Raw genomic sequence first — 23,640 nt, 5'->3', positions numbered from 1 at the left:
TGCGTATAGCTTTAGCCATATAAAACGCAATTCCAAAAATTGAGCCTAATCGATAAACATTCACAGTGCCCTTTTCGCATCTCAACCATTTATAAACCGAATTGCAAACTTTTTATTTATGAAGGTATTTAAATGAAATTTGATATATGGTCACTTGGAATAAAACCAAATTTGATGCCAGTTTCAAAATTTGGTTTTGCGCATGCGCAGTGCCAACTTTCTTATTTATGGAGGGATTTAAATGAAATTTGATGCATAGCCACTTGGAATAAAAGCAAATTTACCATCAGTTTCAATATTTGGTTTTGCGCATGCGCAGTGCCAACTTTCTTATTCATGGAGGAATTTAATGAAATTTGATACATAGCCACTTAGAATAAAAGCAAATGTAGCGCCATTTTCCAAATTTGGTTTTGTGTGGGATGTGCAGTGCCAACTTTCTTCTTTATGGAAGCAATTAAATAACTTTAAATAAAAGCAAAACTAACATCAGGTTTAAAATTTGGTTTTACACATGCTATAGCCATACGCAGGAGCTCGTTTTCTATATTTGTTTAGTATATTAAATATGGTATAATATTTTTACGTTTTACCTAGACGTTGAAGAAACATTTCAAATTTAAACAAGTGCAATTCGTAAAAGTAAACATGTACAGGATCTTTTTCATCAACCAATGGGTGATTATTTTGGTATAGATTACTAGTCACAAACGCACCCCAATCTAGGAGTGTACAGTCTTAAACTTCCATGTGTTGGATCCTGAAAAAAAGGTTAAAGAAACACCATTTTTTGGGAATTTTGGGGGCATAAAAATGCTTGTTTGGATGTCAATTTGTTTTTTACATACTTCATTGTACCTATTGAGGAAATTATTTTCAAAATTGATGAATAATATAAATTAGAAGGGAGATTCTATGGGTTAATATGCAATTATAATAGGAATAATGGTTTCAATTAACTAAACAAATTAATAATTCCAGTTGTCAGGTTTCTCTTATCACTTATCACGCTCATATAAAACAAAATCCATCATATATGGTTACATTATAAAAAAAACAATAATAATTATCATTCCTTTAAACTGTTTAATACTAACAAGTCAACAATGCAAGAATTACAGTAGATTGTGAAAGAGGAGTGGGCATTTAAGCTTTATATTGCTATATAGTATAGAAAGATCACAGTCAAGGGCTATACCTATAAAATATGTGTCAAAACGTCAATATATAATAAAGAGATTCTCAATTTAATAAGACAGCAACCATAATGGCAAATTTTACGTCAAAAATTATTGACACAAACGGTCGCCCTTATTAAATTCCCCGTTCAGACAGTAAATAAGCGACGACATAGCTGCTGCAGTATGAAAGTTTCTACCGACGACGTTCAATTATAAAACTTGACTGAAAGACAAGTTTGTATCCTTTTCAGACTAATATTTTATAATCGCGTTATCCCTTTCGTACGTTGCATTGCATTCGAATAGTATACTGCTAACTGCAGATGGCGACGAATGGTATGTGTAGATCAGATCACATCACCGAGATGATCCACAAAGTAGTCGTATTCATGACGTTGACTTTAAATGGACTATCGGAGATCTCTTGATGACTGGATTACTAGGATTTGTAAACAAGTATCGCTATTAATATAATATGGAATTACAAATTCTGAAGATTGCTGACTTGAGTAAGTTGAATTCGATTAAATGTTATACATGTTATATACGTGTACAGCAAGTAGATTTTGTATTAGAGAAAGAAAATAGTTTGCAGAAGTCATTATATTAACTCAAAGCAAGTTACGTTTCAATAAATTTTCTCGTTACACATTTTTTGATTATTTCTAAATTGGATGTTGCAAAAATGAAAAATATATCAACATTCTGCGAACTTCCAGTGGGTAAATAACTGTATCAGTCTAACTATTCTATTGAATTGGAGAACAAGGAGACTTTTGGTCGCTTTAACCTTTAAGTATAATTAGTTTAACAACCGCGGACGGGCTTATGTTCTTACCTTACCACAGCGGCCCCGTATAGAATTATCTATAAGTAATTCAATTTCCGACTAGAATTATTAAATAGATTATACGATACGTGGCTTTCATTTCAAAACGAAACCACCACTATTCCTAACTTTGATAAGAGAGAAACGTCGATTTACATAAGTGTGGGGTGTATAGAAAACTTTGTTGTAGCTTATGCCTATAGTATGCACCACTAGTCAGTAGTCACTCCGTTCACTTAAAAATTATAATAAGAATAAGGCCATAAATGGTGTATTTTCCATACTTACCTCACAATGTATTTTTCGCCTGTCGCCAATAAATAGCGGTCGGATCACTTGGACACTAGGAAACAGGAGACTTATCAAACGACCCTCCTAGTTAGGTTTATGACTTTGAATCATATGTACCACTTCGTAATATCATTGTATAGGTGTATACATATACAATGGTAGTACATATTTAATTGAAAAATTTCGCAGAACTATCAACTCAAAAAGAGAACAAGTTTTTTAGATTGTCACGAATCTATTTTCCTGTACTGCTAGAATAACGAATTAATCGAAGTACAACATAAGGTCTATCACACCTTCATTTTCTGTTTCATGACTAGGTACTAATTCCAAAAGGATCAAAGAATTAACCTTCGCGTCTCGTGCAGTGGCCGTCAACAAAGGTCGGTCTAGTTAGTTATGTTTCAGTGTTTCACTGGGATGTTAAAACTTAACGAACAAACAAAAAATTCATAAATACATACAGCTGCATAATCCGATTTAACCGGCTTCTGTAAAATATGTAATGGTACATAGTTTCTGCTTCTTGAAATTACACACAATCTAAAAGTACATCACTACACATCTATCAACGACTTCCATAAAAACAGTCCGACATTTCTTGCTGAGCGCATTATGATTTGTTTTGCAATTAAAAGTAAGGGGAGATTAATATTAGAATCCACCTTAGGAAATCTAACATAGATGCCACTCATTTATAAAGTATAATTCTTTACTTCATAAAATATTTATTAAATTATGTATTCCGACTTAATCATTCAAAAATTGTTGAAATGATCACATTTGTGAGTATAATTGATGTCTTCCCCATACGCGTTGCAGATAGTCAATAAAAATTGATACTAACCACTATTTAACATTTAGCTGGTTTTTACTTTTGCTTCCCTTGGCAAGATTAAATCTTTTACTACAAATCAAATGCAAATGTAACCAGCACTGTTAGCAGTATACACACGGACGTATTTATAACGATTTTAAAAAAAATTGGTAGATATTAAATCGTCTCATACGCATAAATCTTACGACCACTTTTGACAATTCGAGTGGATCCAAACTTGATGTCTCGAACGTTAAATTACGTAGATTTGTTAATAAAGCCTATCTATTTACAGACCTCAGTTTATGGTCGATCTAGATCCCGTTCACGTCCACACTCTCGTAACTACAGATATTGCCCAGCAGAGGAGCAGCCTTCGGGGAAAAGGCAAGATAATGTAAACCTCCCTGGTGATTTCAATCCGAAGGAAAACTAAATAACTTTCCTAAATAACATTGCGCATTGTCTACATTAGAAATTTCATTGAATACCTTCATAAATAAAACATACAGCATGCGTAAACAGGAATTTTGAAGCCGGTATTAGTTTTATTTCATTTAAAGTGCCTACATATCATATTATTTATTAATTTATTTAACTGTTTTCATAAATAATAAGTTGCCATTGCGCATGCGCAAAACCAAATTTTGTAACTGGCGTTAGATTTGTCTTTATTCCAAATGCCTATGTATAAAATTTCATTTAAATGCTTTCATAAATAAGAAAATTGGCATTTGCGCATGGGTAAAACAACATTTTGAAAACGTCGTTAATTTTACTTATATTCGTAGTGTTTACATACAAAGTTTCATTTAGATATCTTCATAAATAAGAAAGTTAGCATTGCACATGCGTTAAACCAAATTTCTGACACTACGCATGCTCAAAACAAAAAAATATGCACGGGAATCCTTGGACCAAGCCCTTTTAAATGAGCCCTATATCGCGCAAATCGGGATATAATAATTTGTCGAAATTGGTCTGTGGATCAATTGCATATTAAAATCACTCAATTTAAAAATTTCATCTCGCTCATTTAAGTGAGCATTAAGTCACTGTCAACTGTAGATAATCTTTACAACTGCTCTAATGCAGTTCAAAATTAATTAAAATACGTGTATGAATCAATAAATAACAAAATTAAAATAGAGTTAATTACAAGAGAAGCAAGCAAAAGGAGATAACTAATCCCTCCAGTTAAATTTAATATAAACTACGTTAGCAGTTCGCATGTTTTGGCAACTTAAATTTAATGACCAATAATTGACATCCGGACGCATAATTCCGAACGACTTAATTTGTACTAATTTCAATAAGGTGGAACGTATTGCAACGTCTAGAAATTAATTATTTCTGCTCCTGAATCACGCCCCACCGTGAACACTTATATTATGATTATAAAAGCTACTTGCAAATATGACATCTCTAATTCAATTAATTAATATTAATTGAAAAGAATTTACCTTGTAGTGCAGTACTCCGATAGTGAGCTCACACTTTGTGTATATTTTTAGTAACACTCCACTTCTACGACCAAATTGCACCTTTCTTTTACTACGTAAGTAGCTCGCTTAAGTTGGAACATTTATACGTCTGTCCTCTGTCACCGGATATTGTTTACTACCCACCGAACGCTTTCTTTACCATGTTAAAAACTAACCATTCCTTTCGATCCTATATTAAATGATTGGCCACGCTCGAACGTAAGTTTTTATATCAGTGTTTTTGTTGCGCAACCAAATTCTGTGTATTTAGTCATGAACTATATGCATTACAAGAATGTATGAATCAACGCCGCTAGTGTTTTCTTTAGAAAAACTGGTTTGCATTTCAAATACGAAACCGAGCGTTACGCATATTATCAAAATAGGGCATCTAAAATTACGATTACAAGTTCATTATTTCGATTTAAAATCCCAGTTAAAGATAAAGATTCGTATTGCTTATATTTTATGTATGTCACCATGTCAGTCGTTCTGTTTCAGTATTGAGTATAATATATACTTCAACCGTGTTCTAATTATACTCGTATTGCTTAATTACGAATTAATCACTATCTATCCATCAGGATCACTTCAGTACATATTCCCTTTCTATGTCGGACCGGTATTTTATTTCATTTTTATAACGAAAAACACTTAATTTTCATTTACTTTAGTGTGGTTATCGTTTATTCTACGTGTAAACTCGTGAAACTTCAAATCATTGATTAAGGTATCCCATGGGGTATCATTCCCCATGTTGGTATCCAACTATCGGTTGTACTGACCGACTTGTCGCACGTTTTATGAGAAATTTTCAGAAATTTGGTAAATTTCTTTGATGACCCATAACTTCTTTATCTTAAGTCGAAATTACGAATAAATATTCCCATATTTATGCGTTGTAATATTGATGATACTCACTAAGTACAACGAATAAACTTGGATGATTAAGCCCCAGTTGCACCAACAAAATTAAGCCTTGCTTAAAGTTAAGTCGAACTTAAAATCTATGGCAACGATTATTAAGACAATCGTTGCTATGGTATTTAAGTTATGCTTACCTTTAAGGGATACTTAATTTTGACGGTGCATATTAAACAATTACAAATTTGACATTTACAAAACTCAAATTACAATGACACGTGTCTTTTTGAACAAAATACCCCCAGGTCCTATTAAATAAATTGAAACATTTTACATACAGAATGCCCTAACTGCTATGTCCAATGCGTAAATCGGAAATTACGTTAGCACGTAAATTTTTCACTACAGAGTGGCTCGCGGTGACGGTGAATTTGCTCAAAACTAACTTAGAATAATTACAACGTTACATCCCCCTCTCCTTCGACAGGAGGGAAACTACAAGTTTTCCGACGATCGAAAAAACCCAGCACACACACTCGAAAAGGAAGCAAACAAATTGAAAACCCGAAAACCCACCCCAGTGTAAAAAAAACTCCCCCCCCAAAGAATTTCACCTTCAAAGAATTTTCCCAGGTTCTCCAGCAGCCGAAAAGGTATGCAAAATCGGGTATTGACATGCCCTCGCGTAAAGATGGAATCTCGCGCCGTCGGGTATCATGACAATAGCAACCCCTTTCCCACAACCCAATCCAACTACTAGTCACCCCCAAGAAAACCAAATCCAGTGCCCACCCAGAAGAAAGAAACCCTACAGTTTCAAGTGATGCAGCACCAAAATCCCCAAAATAAAGAAACCCCCCTCCCTGACTAAAAACGACACAAAAGCCCAAATTTTGACCCCCTTGCCGAAAAAGTGTAGAAGGAAACCCCCAAAAAGAAGGTACCTTTCCAACCCAACTCCACCATGCACTAGCGCAATGAAATGAAGAAGGTGCTATGGATAGAAGATAGTAAGAGAGAAAGAAGAAATCACATTTGCGGAGAAAAAAAAAACTCATTCATGCCGATTCCAGGGGTCCCATGGTCACCGAGGCTCGCACAGGGAAGGCGCACCCACCCCCTTCCTCTTGTGTGTCAACTACCCATCCATTCATTCTATGGAACGGAAATGGAAGAAAGAAGAGTAGAAAAAGATAGAATATAGGAAAGCGAAAAGAAAAGGGCAACCTCTCCCAAATTTCCCCTGAGGAAATTAGAAGAAGAAAAGTGTTTGAGGTGCAGATAGAAAAAGAAAGAAGGAGGATAATGGATCGGGACGAATCCCCTAGCAGGTGTTGTTGCTACGATCCGAGAGTCCATCCCCTGTGCCCAACCAAACCACCCAAAAATTGCGTGGAGACAAAGTGCCTACACTACATGAAGTCAAATTCGGTAATACAAAAAAAAAACAATGTGTCTAAATAGAGTGAAACGGTAGCAACAACAAATCCGCCAACCAGAAGACAATCCCAGAAATACTACATTTAACCATGATCGTCGGGTTCGAAATAGGGTTTGAGATCCTGGACGTGCCACATGCCAGAGGATTTCCCATGGGCGTCCTTCAACTCATAGGTGAGATAACCTACCTTACGGGCAACCGTAAAGGGTCCTAAAAATCGAGGGGCTAGTTTGGCGGTATAATCCTTGGTAGCGTCAGAAATAGATTTATTTTTGCGCCAGACCTGCTGTCCAATCTCAAAACTCACATGCCTTCGTCTCAGATCGTAAGTACGTTTGTTTCGGTCATGAGTATTTCGGATGCGTTCAATTATTTTAGTACAAAGTTGTTGTTGTTGTTCCAACCGCTGTTCGACATCAATCGGTTCATTGTCAGTCAAGTCTGTCTCGAAGCTGTCCCCCCGAATACGAAATTCTTTCCCGAAATTAACACGATAGGGAGTGACTCCAGTGGTTTCGTGTTTAGAAGTTCTAAGGGCACAGGCAATCGAAGCTAAGTTGACATCCCAATGGCGGTGATTGTCCTTAATGTAGGTGGAAATTAATTGTTTCACCACCCTATTAACACGTTCCGCAGGATCGGCTTGTGGATGATAGAAGGGTGTGAAACGAACATTGACACGGTAGCGGTTACAAAGATTCAGAAAAAGTCGGCTGCGCATTTGCACGCCGTTGTCACAAATAAGATGTTGAGGCGCTCCGTACACGAGAAATACCGACTCCTCAATGCACTTAACAAGTGTTTGCGCATTCGCGGTCCTAACTGGAAAAAGAAGTACGAACTTGCTCAAATAGTCTGATACAACCAGAAGATGGGTGCGTCCCTGAGTTGATCGAGGTAAGGGACCAATAAAATCCAAACTAATCATCTGCCAAGGTTCATAGATCTTAGGGTGGGAACCCATTAAACCAGCAGGTCGCTGTTGTTCCGGTTTGTGTTCCGCACAGGTGGGACAACGTGAAACAAAACGTTTAACATCGCTAACCATTTTGGGCCAGTAATAACGATGATGGATACGCCAATAGGTTTTGTAAACCCCAAAATGTCCTGATGTAACATTGTCGTGGGATTCACGGATGATAGCAAGTCTAAAATCGGTAGGAACGACGAGTTTCCACTTCTCGAAGTCACGGCTATCTGAGGCAGAACGAATATATTTATATAAAAGAGAATTCCTCACATTCCATCCAGGGTATTTATGCGGCTCTTTTTCCAAACGATCGAACATACCACGATACCAACGATCAGTGCTACCACGAAAAGCTTCGGGGTTAATAATTTCCTCCGAGGTGTGAATAGCATCTATAATGGGTACGGTACGTGATAAGAGATCGGGTACCAAATTGTCTTTACCCTTGCGGTGTACGAGGGTAAAAGTATATGGCTGAAGGCGAAGTGCCCAACGTGCTAAACGCCCTTGGGGATCTTTAAGGGAATGCAGCCACAACAAAGAATGGTGGTCCGTGATCACGGTGAACTGAACCCCCTCGAGATAGTGTCTAAGTTGCTCCACCCCCCAAATGACGGCAAAGCACTCACGCTCAGTGGTGCTGTAATTGCGTTCAGCTGCAGACAAGGAACGAGACAAGTAACAAATAACTCGTTCTCCATCCGGGAAATTTTGAGTTAACACAGCGCCTAAACCGTAGGCCGAAGCGTCTGTCTGTAGAATGAAAGGTTTAGTAAAATCGGGGCAATTTAGAATTGGTGCAGTAGCTAAAAGTTCTTTAAGTTTCACGAAAGAGTTCTCGCAATCAGAGGTCCACTCGAAGGTGACGTTTTTCTTAAGAAGTCGAGTTAAAGGCGCCACGATTGTGGAGAAATCGGGAATGAAACGTCTGTACCAACTACAGGTTCCTAAAAATCGCCTAACTTCGTTAAGATTGGTAGGTGAAATGATATTTAGAATTGCTTTTACCTTATCAGAGTCGGGATGTAGTCCATATGCATCTACAACATAACCCAGATATTTTAACTCTGAGCGGCAAAAATGACACTTGTCTTTATTGAGTACGAATCCTGCAGCAGACAACTTGTTGAAAACGGTTTGCAAAATTCGCAGGTGCGAATCGAAGTCTTGGGAGACGATGATTACATCGTCCAAGTATACTAAGACGTTAGGCTGCAGTTCGGGTCCTAAAACCGTATCTATGATACGCTGAAAGGTAGCTGGTGCATTTGTCAAGCCAAAAGGCATTCGGCGGAATTGGAAGAGTCCACGACCAGGTACCGTAAAAGCGGTATATGGGCGAGAAGATTCCTCGACCTCCACTTGCCAATACGCCGACTTGATGTCAAGCGAACTAAGGTAGCGAGCGTCCCTCAACTGTTCTAATATGGTGGAGATATAGGGCAAAGGAAACGCGTCCTTTATAGTCAGGGCATTCAGCTTGCGGTAATCCACGCAAAAACGGTAAGTATTGTCCTTCTTCGGAATTAAACAGACCGGAGAAGCCCAAGGACTAGTGGATGGTTCGATGACATTATTCCTAAGCATCTCATCGATGATGACATTAAGAATTTTCTGTTTGACTGGGTTGACAGGGTAGTAGCGTTGTTTGAGGGGTTCGGCGCCCTCAACAAGGCGTATCTTGTGTTTACCCACCGAGGTTAATCCCAAATTCGCTCCCATGGCTTCAAAAGTTTGATCCAAAAGGGTAGTGAGTGACTGCTGCTGTTCGGCAGTAAGATGAGGTTGATCAATAATAGCTACTTGATGAGATGGTGGAGTCGTAGACGTGAAATGCCAGCAATCATCGTGAAGATTGGGTATTATACCGATTCTGTCCCAAAAGTCTATGCCGAGAATCAAATTCGTTGTTAGGTCAGGCATCACAAATAAATTCAATAAAATGGTGCGATCCTTTAAGGTGATGGGTGCCATGATGTAACCAATGGCTTGTGCGTTGGCTCCATTCGCAACGGTACATGAAGTGACTTGGGGTACGAATCGTAGCCGAAGTTGTTGCAATTTATCACAAAAGTCTTGGCTTATGTATGAACGTGAAGCGCCGGAATCCAACAGTCCAAGTAAAGAAATCTCCAAGATATTGATCATGACATAAGGTCTGGAATCATTAGTGACGTGTTGCAGTATGAAATCTAAAGCGGGTTTGAACGAAGTTTTTGGAATTTTGGTCGTCGGAAAACTCGAAACCTCGCGACAACCTAACGAGCGTTTCGTGGGCCGTTTCCCGAACAAAATGTACAGGATCGGACGGTGACACCGGTGGTTCCACACTTATAACAAAATAATTGTTTAGGTTCGGGGCAATCGACACGATTGTGACCCAAACGGTTGCAATTATAACATGGTGAATTTCGCGTTTCCGTAGAATAAATGGGAAATCGCTGGGGTGCTTGACGAGTACCAGTGGGACAACTAAATCCAGGTTCCAGCAGGGGCAATGAAGTGTTGTTTCGTAATGCCTCGTGTCGCGCTAAGTCCTGCTTAATGGCATCAAATCGACGGCATTCAGTTAAAAGTTCGTCGATTGTACTGTATCTCGTAGGTCCCAGTTTAGTTAAGTAAAACGGTAAAAGGTTTCGTCGAACTATGCGTACTTGGTCGCGTTCAAGTGGTGGATTTTTTAAACGGGCAAACAGTCCTTGCATGATTGCAAAATAGATATCTACTTTCTCAGTAGATCCTTGGATCCTAGCTTTAATCTCATCCAAAAGGTCTTCCTCATAATTGGATGGTAAAAATGTTTGTCGTAGAAGTTGGGTAAGGTGCTCCCATGAGGTAGCTCGATATGAATTTACATGGTACCAAGTCATTGCTATCCCTTCGAACAGGTCATAGGCAGACTCGAACAAGGTAGCGTGATCGACGCCACGAGCTCTAGCCATCCGCTCGACTTTATCCAAAAATGAATTAACAGTATCCCCCTTAGGCTCTCCAGAGAATTTAAGTCCCCATTTATGCACTGGTGTGCTATGTACTGATAATTTTGGAGGCATTTCAGCTATGCTGCGAGTAGGAGTCGAAGTTACTATCGGATGTGGTGCTGAAGGCAATATAGTGTCATTAAATCTAAAAGCTTTGTTGTCTAACGAGGCCCTAAGCTGTCTAAGAAACAGGGTTAATTCGCGAAGTTTGTCTACTTGGTCCGCGGTATTGGTCAATAATGTCTGCGTCCGGTGTAAGCGACGATCGGCATGCACTAGCATGGCTACTATGGATAAATAAGACCCTCCACCATAGGCGTCTTCAAAAGAATCAATTTTATTTTGTAAAGTGTTGGTCAACTCAGTGAGAGCAGCTAGATCCTCAGAAAAAGTAAAGGGGTAATCCGGAGCAACATAGCCCGGGATTTTCTCAGCTTCGAATAACTTACGAAGAACGGTTCGACTCTCACTAACGTTAACTCCGGGTTGACCTCCCCGAATCTGAATCTCATACTTGAGTTCAGCCTCTCTCAAACGGTTTATATCCATTGAATAATGATACCAATATATCTTATAATTAATGTCAAAATATTCCCAATATATATATAAATTATAATTGATCAAAGTCAAGTAAAGCAACAATTAAAAAAAATTAATTAGAGATAAGTGGAATGGAATCAGTTGCGCCAGTGAAAATTAAAACACATGTGATATGATAATTAACGCAGGCAAAGGCTCCACGTGCAGGGATGCCACTTTTATAACGGTGAATTTGCTCAAACCCGCCGCTAATCGGCCAACTAGCTCAGGGGTGACTATTAATCGGGGTAAGCTTGAGCACTCAAGGGTCATTAGGTATCGTTCGGGCTCTGCGGGCACTGGATTCCGTTCCTCTCATCTAATAATTAGGTATGCTAGAGCAAAGCAGTAAGGGCGCCACCTTATTACCTGGAATATTATACACTGACTGTTACCGGAATAAGGAAGTGTAACAGTAGCGGCACAACAATAATATAATCAGTGAGTACCTGACCACCCAAAAATCAAAAATTTATTCAGTAAGGTACACCAAATTCAAGAAAAAATCTTAACGCATGAATATGCACTACTAAAAATAATATACATTTACTAATCTCTTCCCCTAAATTGAATTCCCCCAAAAACTTTACTTAATTGAACATTAATCCCACAAATTAGTGAACGATAACTCGATCACACCCGACGGCATGAAACTTAACGTTATTAACCCCAAAACGAGGTGGCGAACACACAAGTATATAAAGAGAAGGTATTATTCTTACCTGGAGTTCCGAAGGCATTCGTGGAGTGAGCTCATCCCAGGAATGTTCAACCTAGTAGCTATAATAAAGAATAAAAGGACAAATTAACCGAGAATGCCTCGGTGAATCAAAAATGCTACAGTGAGGTACTTAACGGTGCCTGAGGGGCTTACCACTTGCGGTACTTCCCACGATCGTAATAGGACAAACCAATATTAAATCATGTCTCCGAAGGAGATCTCAAATGCAAAAACAATAATCAGAGCCAATTATGTCGGCATTAATCGAAAGATCGTTAACCAGAATTACGCTTACAGTTAAATTTAAAATAGTGAAAATTTCCCCAAAACTGGTCAGATAATTGATATAGGCTAAGTAATTATTTCGACGGTGATAAGCTCAGATATAGGTCATGTATTCTATCTCATGGTTCCAAACGGCTGATTACTGCTGAATGTGTATTCAGATGAAGGCATCTGTTGGTAATAATTCAAAATGGACGTCCCTCCGGTGACATATGTTAATGTGCAAATTTAAACGGGATACAAGGACCCTAAAAAGCGATTGTTTAAAACGGTGCATTGTAGTACGCATAACCCTCTTTACCTCTTATTAAAGAAGGTCTATTGGAAAGATTGACGTTGTATGATAATTAATAACGACCAGGAAGATACGGTCACTAAAAATGAACATTATAATGGCCGAGATATTAGTCCCGTATATCTACTTACATAGTTTCGCTGGTAATTCGTTTAAAAGCCTCTCAAAAGAGTTCACTACGATATTGATTAACCAAACAATCAATCCATAGTTTAATAAGATGATTCCGTGAAAGGTAATACTTCAATAGATGACGGAAACCAATCTTTTACGACATTACACCAGCGAACTAATATTCAACCGACACCTTTGCGTCTTCCCAAAACGAGCAACGAAAAGAAAGTAAGACACGCACGAATTTTCCTCGCCCCGCCAATCGCACAGGCACCAACGCCGAAACCCACAATCGTCAAAACCAACAATTGAAGGTTCCATCGCATTCTCCCCCGCCAGTGCCGTAACAAGGGAAATTCGTACTGACTAACTTAGAATAATTACAACGTTACAGGCGCCTTCATCGTGAGGGGAGATGATACCATTTTTTTCGGCTGATCTGTTTGTTGTTTTAATGTAATATCCGTTTCCGCCGCTCTTGGTAATGGTGTAACCCCTAAACGACCCCTTGGAGAATGGTTGACTTGGTTGCTGCCTCTTATTGAAGATTCAGGTTTCGTGATCTTTTCTTCCACTTCATTATTTAATGGACCTGCCTTTAGGTCCCGTATCAAATTTTCGGCTTCCATTGGACTCTCTAAATAGCTGCCGTTTCCGGGTCTGGTGTTGGTAGTTGTGGACAGTCCCATAATGCCCATGGCGATTGTAGCCCTTTAAAGGTTGGTGGCATGCTTTAGTAGGTTATTGGGCTGTATCGACCTATCTCTACTGCCAAATAATTTCTCTTATCGTCCAGCAGCACCCTGGATGAAATATACAGGTATTTGGCGTGCACTTGGGATATAATAGTTGAGTATTTTGTTGAATCGTGTGGAAAACTTTCCATCCTTATTTTCGTGACGACTTCTGGTTGTAGGCTTTTTATTATACATTGATTTTATCATTAATTTTTTCCCCAGTGCGCCAGCAAATATTTATTCACAAATAGACATATTATGTTGCAGTTTTGGGGTGGCGTAGCAAGATATATTTGGTGACATTACATACGAAACAGTGTAAATTCCTAATGATTGTGAAAGGAGCAACTTTTCGCACACGTTCAATTATCGTTGTTGTGCAAAAGAAAGTATCGATCCCCCACCCCCTTTCTGATGTGTAGGATTGTAGTAGATCTTAAGTAGTACAAAAAGGCAAGCAACAGTTTTTCTGAATCGTATGTTGCAATACCTTATGTTTATTATAAACTAGAATAATTCCCTTGCTTATTAACTCGAGCGATAACCCTCACTGATGACCACAATGGAGTGAAATGATAGAGGTTGTCGCCCGGCGATGTTTAAACAGTTTATTTACGTTTTTCTTCAAAATCACGCTGCAGTGCTGAGAATTGTTTTAAAACAAAAACAGTTCAATTGGTACTAAATATGATGACGGCGCACATATACAAACTTCCCCATTTTTCGCGACCTAGAAAAGATGAGTAATAAGGTATTCCCTTAAACGTTTCAAAAACACTTAAAGCCGCATACAAACGTTTTGCAACGACAGAAGAAAAAAAAAGAGAAATGAAGGATTCTTGTTTTGGCGTTTATCGGACAAAGAACAGAGCTGGGAAATCACAAGTAAAAACTTCTCTTGCGGTTCAGGTTTCCAACTTCAAACAGGTCACTTAATATTGATTGCAAGCAGGCAGTCTGTCTTCGGCTTAAACATTTACACCATAATAGCGCTTATCAATTTGTTTGTCGAATTGGTAGAGGTCAAGTCAATGTAATTCCCCGTCGTTTGCTATATAAGTTGCGTTTCGGCATTATTGACGTAGTCCAGATTAATAATACAATTGGAAATGAAGCTGCTGTTGTGTTTCGTCCTCGCCCTTGCACTTGGGGTAAGTGTTTGATTCTTTCACATACTTGAAGTACATCGCATAGTTTAGGTGCATTCAAGACCTCATCAGGATCGATCACATCACGCCAGTTTAGGACCTGAGCGCGAATGCATCGCAGAAGCAAACGTCGAAATGTCGAAAGTGATGCGGCATGTTCACACTGTGTCGGATGTAAACGATGAAGAAGTTGGCAGATACTTAGCTTGTGTTTGGAAGAAGAGACAGATGATAAATGACAATCGCAAAGTTAACGGTGAAAATATATTTAGGTACCTGAAAGATATCTACCACAAGGAAAACTTATCGGACAGCAATGAAGCTGAAATGCGCGATGCCAGCAAAGAATGTGCCAAGTTGGAAGATAACAGTGAGAAAGTGTTGGCGGTCAAGGTGAAAAATTGCATAATTGAAGCTGTCGCCAAGATGCCCTTCTTAACTCAACCCAAACCTCGTCCAAGCTCTTAAGAAACAAAAATTTGACTATCTACTGATGGTTTTTCCAATTGTTTGATTGTTTTTTGTGTGATTTTTTTATCTTTCTTGAATGTTTGGGAACATTCTTGATCAATCTGAGCCTAAATAAACTATACCATATAACCATTTGTTTTACAATTTTGAACCAACCCATGCTTTGACCCACGTCATTATTGTAAACCGTCACCAATTGTCGTTTTATTTAAGGGATTTATTTTTCATGTGATTTAATTAACTTTATTGCTCAAGTAAACCATTGATCCATTGATTTATCAGTGGCTGTGACAACCCAATATTACTTTGTAATCGGTATGGGGATAAAAAAAATACTTATGAAGGAAGGAAGAGGTCACCAAGACCGAAAGATCATTTAGACCCGTATCGAATAAGCCACAAACTCAACCCAGTTTTTTTTTCTTTGGTGTGAATATTTGGTTTGACGTGTATTTTGAATTGTAATAATTCGATTCGTCATCGGTGCTTTGACCAGTATCACTGCCACGTATATTTTGTTTCTTTTTAAATTCTTGTGATAATGGTCGTTCTCTTTAAATTATAATTGAAAGCTAGTGCCAGTTTTCTGATGACATCTTGAACTGCTGGATTCGTTACCCTTGTGAAATTTGAGTTCGGTTTGTCTTTTTTATGTATTTTCGTGGTATTTTTCTGTAATGCAGATGAGTATTTGTAATGCGAAATGTTGAAAAGACCGTTCCAAAAATTTTATCACATGGGTACATTCGAGAGTGTCAAATCCTAATCAAAATAAATTTTCGAATGCTTCCCATAATCATCTTAATAATTTATAAAATCTACATAACTTAATTAGTAAAAAACAATGTTGCTTACCAATTCAACAAATGTTTATTGGACTTGATATACATATTTATTGGCTCTAAATTCTAGGTAATACGCTGCCGTGGAAATGGTAGACCCATGGACAGAGGAAAAGAATTGGGAGAAAATAAAGAACCGGATTCCGAATGAATGCATATGGTAGAATCATATTTGCGAAGAGGGCAATATAAAGGGAAGGGCAAAAGGAGGTTTACTAAGAAGCGTAAAAAAGGGCCAAAGTCGCTAAGGCAACGGGGGGATGAAACGAAAGAGAGGGAAGGAATATAGGATGGATGTGTAGAAGTGGAGGGAAAGAAAATGACATTGATAACGTTATACAACCGAGAAGGATTTAAAAAATAAAATAGAAAATATACAAAAAATATAGTAAATAAAAGGGGAAGGGGGGGGGGAGAGGGGATTTTATTGTTAGAACAAGAATTAAAGGAAAATGGGTAGAGATAGGAAAAGAAACACAAGATGAACAATCAAGAGAACAGTGTAACAAAGAGGGAGAAGTGTTACAACCATTATCAGAAAAGAGAGGTTGGACAATTTTAAATGGAAATATAGAGGGAGAGAGGGACGAGTATTTCACATGCATGGGAGGAAGAGAGATGTGTTTAATTGTAATATTAAATGAAAAATACTGGAAGAACTAGACAATTTAAGGTAGGAACAAGGATAGAATCGAATAATCAATCGATGAAATTGAGTTTAAAAGATAAGAAGATCAAGAAATGAAAAGACGCAAATGCGAAGCAGATACAGTTATGAACAAGACATACGGTGGAGCTGTATAAAGGGGGACTGGAGCAATAAGGACAAAAGATAGGAACGAGTACAGAAGAGGAGTTGAATAATATAAAGAAGATTATTGAAAAAGCAATTACGTAGAAACAAATAACGGAATGAGCCGGTGAAGAAAAAAAGATGGAGAAACAGAAAGAATACAAAGAGCAAATCAGTGGAAAAAAATAGAAGATTTTTGGAAGATATTAAATAGAGGAAAAAAGAAAAATAGAACAAGTGGGATGGAAATACAATTAGAAGAATGGAAACAACATTTTATCAAGGTACTACAAGGAAAGCAGGAAAAAGGGGGCCATGCAAGAAGTAGGAAGGTTGAGGGAGAAGAGAAGAGGTCATGCAGCTAAGAAGACTGAAGAAAAGGAAAGCGGCAAATACGACAAGGTATTGTAAGGAGGGAGTTTACCCGACAAGGGAAGCAATAGGTGCCGATTTTCAAAAGAGGTAACAAATACTATGTATGTTGAAAATTTAGGCGAATTACGATAATGACGACGGGGCGCCGTATAGAATCTACGCAACGCTACTGAATGAAAGAAAGAGAAATAGAGGATGATGTTGGAGGAAGATGGGAAAATAGGCAGAACTTAAAGGATAGCATCAATACGGAGAAAAACGATTAAGGGTAATAATATAAGGGAAGTAGTATGAAGTGTTTTGAACATGTAAAGGACTAAGAAGGGATGCCTACTTAGCCTAACCTTATTTAATCTCAACATAAGAGGCAGGACCGACGTGTAGGGATCGTAGTGGGAATAAGAAAGATATGGTCTCTGACATATGCGGGCGACGCAGTGATAGTGGCAACAGAGGTTAAAAAATGAAGGATATGATGATGGGAAGAATGGAGAGATATTATAGAAGAGAAAGGAAAGGAGCCGCAGGACTGTAGGGTTCGAGTAAAGGAGTAAAAAAGAAAGTCAATGGGTAGCAGAATGCTTGACAACGAGGATAAACGTAAAAAGAATGTGGGAAGAACGAAGAGGAGAATATTATGAAATGAATGGATACGAACTGACTGATGTCGAAAAGACGAGAGGAGTAGGAGAAAATGAGCTGCTAAAAAGGGACCTGGAAGCACAAATACAACAACTTACAGGGGGTGAAGATAGAGAGCGTACGAGGAAGTAGTAGTTACAAAGATCTAATAAGGGAGTGGTTACTAAATTATCTATGGGACGGAATAAAAAGTAATAAATTAATAATGACGAGATTCAGATGTGGAAATGAGGAAAGAGGGAAAAAGAAGTTGTGACATGGGGAAGAAAGAAATGTAGAATATGCGGAGAGGAACAAGAGAAATTAGAACACGTTATGGAATTGCAAGGAAAGGACCGGGAGAAGCAGGAGTGAGGTGCTGGCAGAGGAAGAAAGAGGTGAGTAAGTGGATGAGGGGGATATTAAAGAAAAGAGAAGAAAAAATCCCATTTTAGTTTTCGCTATAATTTATATTGTAAAACGTTTGGCCATTTTGGCGTCTAGATTGATTAACAAATTTATGTTTATAGGATCAGTTGAACCCGTCCTGATTCGCAGGATAACAAAAGCTGTCCAGGTTAAAAGCATTCCGGACACCGGATAAATATATTTTGGTTGTATATTAAGCATTTAATGATTTCAATTCATATTTTTGTAATTTGTAAAACACGTGGTGAAAAACAAAAGTCGTATAGCCGAAACCTTCCCTATGGTTTCCTTCATTCATTTTTTACAGCAAAACAATTACTTTTTTATGGCATTTCTGTACACCTCCAGATCTGGATGAAAAGGAGAGGATAGGGGATACCCTTATTACTGCATCTACACTACATGGCTGTCTGAAAGTAAGGGATTGTTTGTCAGGTCCAGGATTAAAAGTTAAGTCCAGGCCCAGTGGCAAGAAGCAACTGGATTCAGACAGTACAGGGCCGTCTTAATCGGGCCAGATTATGAAGATCACCTCACGGAGCACTGGATGGTCAACTATCACCTGCAGAACGTTGGGATTGTAGGAGAGCTCGTATGCAGTTTTTGTGGCGAGGCAGATGAAACTACTGAGCATGTGATCTGTCACTGTGACTCCTTGATCAGAGACAGACATCAGCTCCTTGGCCACAGTTACCTGGAACCGGGGAGGGCGAAGCAACAGGCGCAATGAGCCTTTACTGTTCCCAAGTTCTGTCTGGTCGGGCTCGCCTTATAAATAGAATAGAATAACAGGGACTAGTTACGGTGGTGAGGTGGTGCAAAAGTTGTCTTTGCTAGTACATTAGCTTTTTCGTACCCTTCTACCCATACCAACCCTTTGGGCCAAAGGGCAGTGCTGTTCGATATTTTCTGTACTGGTTGGCTTCTAGCATACATGTGCTTCAACAGTAAGAAATTACTCTGAGATGTATACGGAATTTCGAAAAAGATAATTGTAGGATATTTAGCGAAATATTTTCAAATTGAAGGGAATGTACAACCCCTGGTACAACCTAAACTTTTAGTTGTACATACTTTTTTTTGTTGCACAACTCTAAACGACCAACCCGCTGTAGGTACAAAGGAATTTACAGTATCCAACTTTCGGAAAAGGGTATTAGTACGGAACTGACTGAAAATCATTCGAGAATTGAAAAGTTACGAAATTTTCCACATAAAGTGTGCAAACTTTGAAGACAAATTTTTTAATTAAGATTTTACCTAAAATGTTTGAAATTCTTTATGAAAATCTGAATTTGTGCTTCTACGTTTATACTATTCCGATTTCTAAAAAGAAAAATGTAGGTAGATAAAGGTGTAATCGGATGAGAGGATAAGAGGACATTTTAATTTATTGTTCGCAGAACTTTAGTCACAAACACGGCGCGTTCGCGATTGATTGTTTGCCTGTGTTAATTTCGAGCCGTTTTAAATTGTGTTTTGTGAGTGCTGAAGATGCAGGGCAGTCAGTACACAACGTAGGAGCCATCACAAAATAGAGAGCAAAGGTCTGGGGAAGCTTTTTCACTTTCACATAGCATTAAGCCTAAATGACAAGTAACACGTAACTTCATGTTTGAAAACAAAGCGAAGTAAAATCGTCAGCGTCAGCGCATCTTGTTCCATGTTGTATGAAAGAATGATAAGTAACGGGAGATCAAAAATGAGTCGCCTTTGAAAGTTAAGTATACGATTTCCAAAGGTCCTTGGACAGCAACTCATTTTTGATCGCATACTGTATAACTCGGGCAGGAATACTGAAAACAAGTTAGGTACTACATGATAATCTCTAAAAAGTACCTAAATAAACGTTTTAAGTTTCTCTTTAGACTGATTTAGTTTTGTCGATCGAACACAACTTTCAAACTCAAGTAACATCCTTGCAATAAGTTTAATCATCCCCCCGTATTTTTCGAGGGTTCGTTACACTCAGTCACAATTTCAAGTAAGGGCTGGAACTACCTATGCTGGGACCCATTTATTTTGGGCATGGGAATGGTTGGACTTTTTATGATGGACGCATGTTGATTTGCTTGTGCCTGTATTGCATTGTAATACAGGGTGGTTCGTGAGAACTGTTGGATGCTAACAATTTTAGATTTCGTATACTTACACCGAAATTCCCAAATATCTCAGGTTGAGAATATGCCGTTTATAACGGACATCCACACCAAATTTATTGTTTCATACAATTTTTAATATTGCTTTTCTTTGTTGTAGGTAAGTGGAAACATCAGGACTTTATATGCAAGTATAGGTTTGTACACTACATTTATAGTCAAATTTAAGATAACGCGTTAATTGTGATGTAAGTTAAGATGTCACTGCGTTTGAACCCGCCGCATGAGCGGCTACCTAGCTCAGAGGTGGCCATGAGATACTTCACAATCGGTCTTTCGGTAGGGGATAAAAATCTTCGTACGCTTTCCGATAATTGAGCGCCCCCCAGTGTCTTTAAATTGCTGTAGTTAGATTGATTACTAAAAGCGGAACAATAAATCTATAGAGAGGGCAAGCGAAATAATAATTTGCCGTGTCCCGCGCAAATACTACCAGTTGTAAAAATAGTTTTTCTTGGAATATACAATTCGCATCATTTGGTAGCATAACGTTTAATTGATTTAATAAGTGAAAAGTAAGCACATTTTCAAAAGCTTTTAGCCATTCATCTTTCGCGTAACAACACGTGTGCCAAGTTTAATTACTTTTGGTGCAGGGGGTGCGGAGTCAGGTGAACAAGAAATCGAACCTAAGCCCTTTTTTTAAAAAAGGTTCAAATTTTGTGTGTATTTTTTATTTTTAAATCATGTATACCTTTTTTAATCTTGTTTGAGTTTTTTTGAATCACTTGAATCTTTTTTTTAGTATCATCCCTGGTGTGCTATAGTTTTGAAAAGAGGATTTAGTATGCTATATCTGTTTATGTCTGTTTAGATTAAAACATATAGGGTGTACAATTTAAAATAAAATGAGGTTAGGTCCAATAACATTTTTACTTGATCTCGTATACTTATTTGGAAAATAGATAGTAGATTACGCAACAATCATTTGTAATAAATACATGCATTTCCAATCACTAACTAAATAAAAAAATGCATATGTGAAAATCAAAAGACTGTATAGGCCAGTTTAGTTTTGAGTTTATTTCAAAAAAATACATGGGGACTGCGAGGCCAATTTTTTTCTATTAATTATAGTCTGAGTTGCCCCATACTAATAACCAAATTGGTCACCTTATACAGAGAAAATAATTTATACATAAACGTGAAATTGTCGAATTTTAATACTTGACATTATTCCGAAAACCAAGCACCCTTCTTTATGATCGTTTATGACTATGGCGTGCTATATTGTGTCAAATTAAGCAATTTTTAAGAGCGGGATAAGTCCCCTGTTGCCCTCCCCCTTTACCTACGGCCCTGCTGCTACTTGTGAAACTGGGAAGTATTGAAGGTAAGTGATAAAATAAATAATTGAATTTCCGGCAACGAAATAATCCGCTGATGATTTATTTAAAATTAACAATTAGATACCAACAAAACACAAAACCTTATCCCCATACTAATTTTAATAAACAAATTAATGAAGCAGCGACTAGTTTCGACCAAAGGTCATCTTCTGGCTAAATAGAGATTACAGAATAAAACTTTTTAAGGCATTTATTCTGTAATCTCCTTAAGGTATGTACTTTTAACCTTTAAGTTCTATAAATCTGTAATAGATATTGTCGCCAGAAGATGACCTTTGGTCGAAACTAGTCGCTGCTTCATTTATTTGTTTATTAAAATTAGTATGGGGAAGGTTTTGTGTTTTGTTGGTATCTAATATACAGAACCCCATTTTGAGTCTCATCACACCATGGATTAATAAATTTCCAAACGTTCCAATAATAATCATCCGTTAATCTTATCACCGAGATTATGAAGGTACAATCAATCGAAATAATAAAAACAATTTCTTAGCTTTATTGAAGAAATCATAAGAAGAGAGCTCTGTCACGTACCCCCGACAATTCATTCTAAAACAAAGAAAAGAAACCTGAGCTAATCACCTCAAAAAATGAAAAGTTATAAAAAGAAAAATCTTACCGAGATGATGAAGGTACAAGTAACCGAAATAATAAAAACAATCTCGTAGCCTTAATGAAGAAATCGCCAGCATAGGATGAAAGCTCTATATACTCCGGCAATTCATTCTAAAACAAAGAAAGGAAGCCTGAACTAATCACCTCGGTAATTAAAACGACGCATGCTTTAAGAGCCGAAGTATTTGTGTCTCGATCCACGATCGACTTCGTATAGCAAAAGGGTTGAACCCTATGGACTACATCAACGTGTTTTGTGCCCCCTTTAAAGGACAAAAGTGCCACTGTTCGTGTGTGAAAACGCAATAAGGGATGGATTTAAGAGGCATTAATTGCTTCATCTGCAGAATTTTAAATAATATTTTCTACACAGAAACTTAAAATTAAACCTTCATTTATTATTATACCAGAACAATCGTGCCATTACAATGAAACAAAATACTTTTTTTCAAATTTGGTCTTTAACATAATTGCTTTAAACGACTACCGGAGTAGAAAAGGATAGAACTACAATGTGTAGTCCACTCGGGGTGCGTATTGACTTGAACTTCGTTTGGGGACCCAAATATCATCATCGAGATTAGGTATATAACCTACTATTGCTTCTTTCGGCCTTAAAAATGTACATGGTGGCATTATTGTTCTACCTCTTGCCCAACTGATGTAATGACGGACACACAAGTTCTCCTTTTTTTATTTTTTGATACTTTTAACGAAGGAGAACAAAGCACTTTTGTTTTTTTATCTCCAAAAACCTTGAAGCTGGTTGTTTCTTTTTAAAAAATCACTGTAACTATATGTCCTGCCATGAAATTACGACATGCTAACCCCCAGGCTATTAGCAAGAAAATAAAACCCTAATAAGATAGTTCCCAATTTCACCCTATTAGTTGAAGATCCAACGGCGATGAATTTCTAATGGGACGAAGAAATGGAGATTTTGTGTATCCCACTAACGAAAATTGTACCGATTGACATGTTTGTTCTTCTGGAAAGTAGCCTCATCAGTAAACAAGACTAAACTGCATATTCTAGTGGCTTCTCTTTCTCGTTGGAGTTATTCCATTCCATGTTTGAACTAATTATAGGTGATATGATTGAAACTTCTTCCCTTTCACAATCCTACGTTTTAAGGTTCACGAACTTGCGGTGGTTATGTACAATAACGCGTTCCATCACATTCGCCCTTCAAACATTCTCCCCTACGAAAACTTTGCCTCGGACCATTCGCGGGCCGCATATTCACCGC

General features: G+C 37.9%; 2 protein-coding genes and 2 long non-coding RNA genes across 5 annotated transcripts in view; 3 read left to right on the top strand and 1 right to left on the bottom strand.

Annotated features, from left to right (window-relative positions):
* Positions 1–16,447, top strand: part of LOC116159580 — a 43,736-nt gene extending 27,289 nt beyond the window's left edge. The window contains exon 4 of the long non-coding RNA XR_004143010.1: positions 16,121–16,447. This is a non-coding gene — a long non-coding RNA (uncharacterized LOC116159580). The remainder of the gene's footprint in view (positions 1–16,120) is intronic.
* LOC116159575 (zwei Ig domain protein zig-8-like) overlaps positions 1–23,640 on the top strand; it is a 631,052-nt gene that overhangs the window by 108,947 nt on the left and 498,465 nt on the right. The window lies entirely within an intron of this gene.
* Positions 12,206–13,116, bottom strand: LOC116159579. Its single transcript, XR_004143009.1, has 3 exons — positions 12,870–13,116; positions 12,745–12,817; positions 12,206–12,691 (listed from the first exon to the last, which is right to left on the bottom strand). It is a non-coding gene; the product is annotated as an uncharacterized LOC116159579 (long non-coding RNA).
* On the top strand, positions 14,592–15,337 carry LOC116159577. Its single transcript, XM_031472589.1, has 2 exons — positions 14,592–14,740; positions 14,789–15,337. Exons 1-2 carry the CDS (start codon positions 14,699–14,701, stop codon positions 15,203–15,205), a joined length of 459 nt encoding a protein of 152 aa, XP_031328449.1. The 5' UTR covers positions 14,592–14,698; the 3' UTR covers positions 15,206–15,337.

This window comes from Photinus pyralis, unplaced genomic scaffold, assembly GCF_008802855.1.
Source record: "Photinus pyralis isolate 1611_PpyrPB1 unplaced genomic scaffold, Ppyr1.3 Ppyr1.4_LG1, whole genome shotgun sequence".
Lineage (NCBI taxonomy): Eukaryota > Metazoa > Arthropoda > Insecta > Coleoptera > Lampyridae > Photinus > Photinus pyralis.
The sequence above is the reverse complement of the archived record's forward strand: the minus strand, read 5'-3'. Positions and strand labels throughout refer to the sequence as shown.

Coding starts and splice junctions, on each gene's coding strand:
- LOC116159577 (XM_031472589.1), top strand. CDS start 14,699: ATGAAGCTGCTGTTGTGTTTCGTCCTCGCCCTTGCACTTGGG. Junction 14,741..14,788: donor TCCTCGCCCTTGCACTTGGG/GTAAGTGTTTGA, acceptor CGCATAGTTTAG/GTGCATTCAAGACCTCATCA.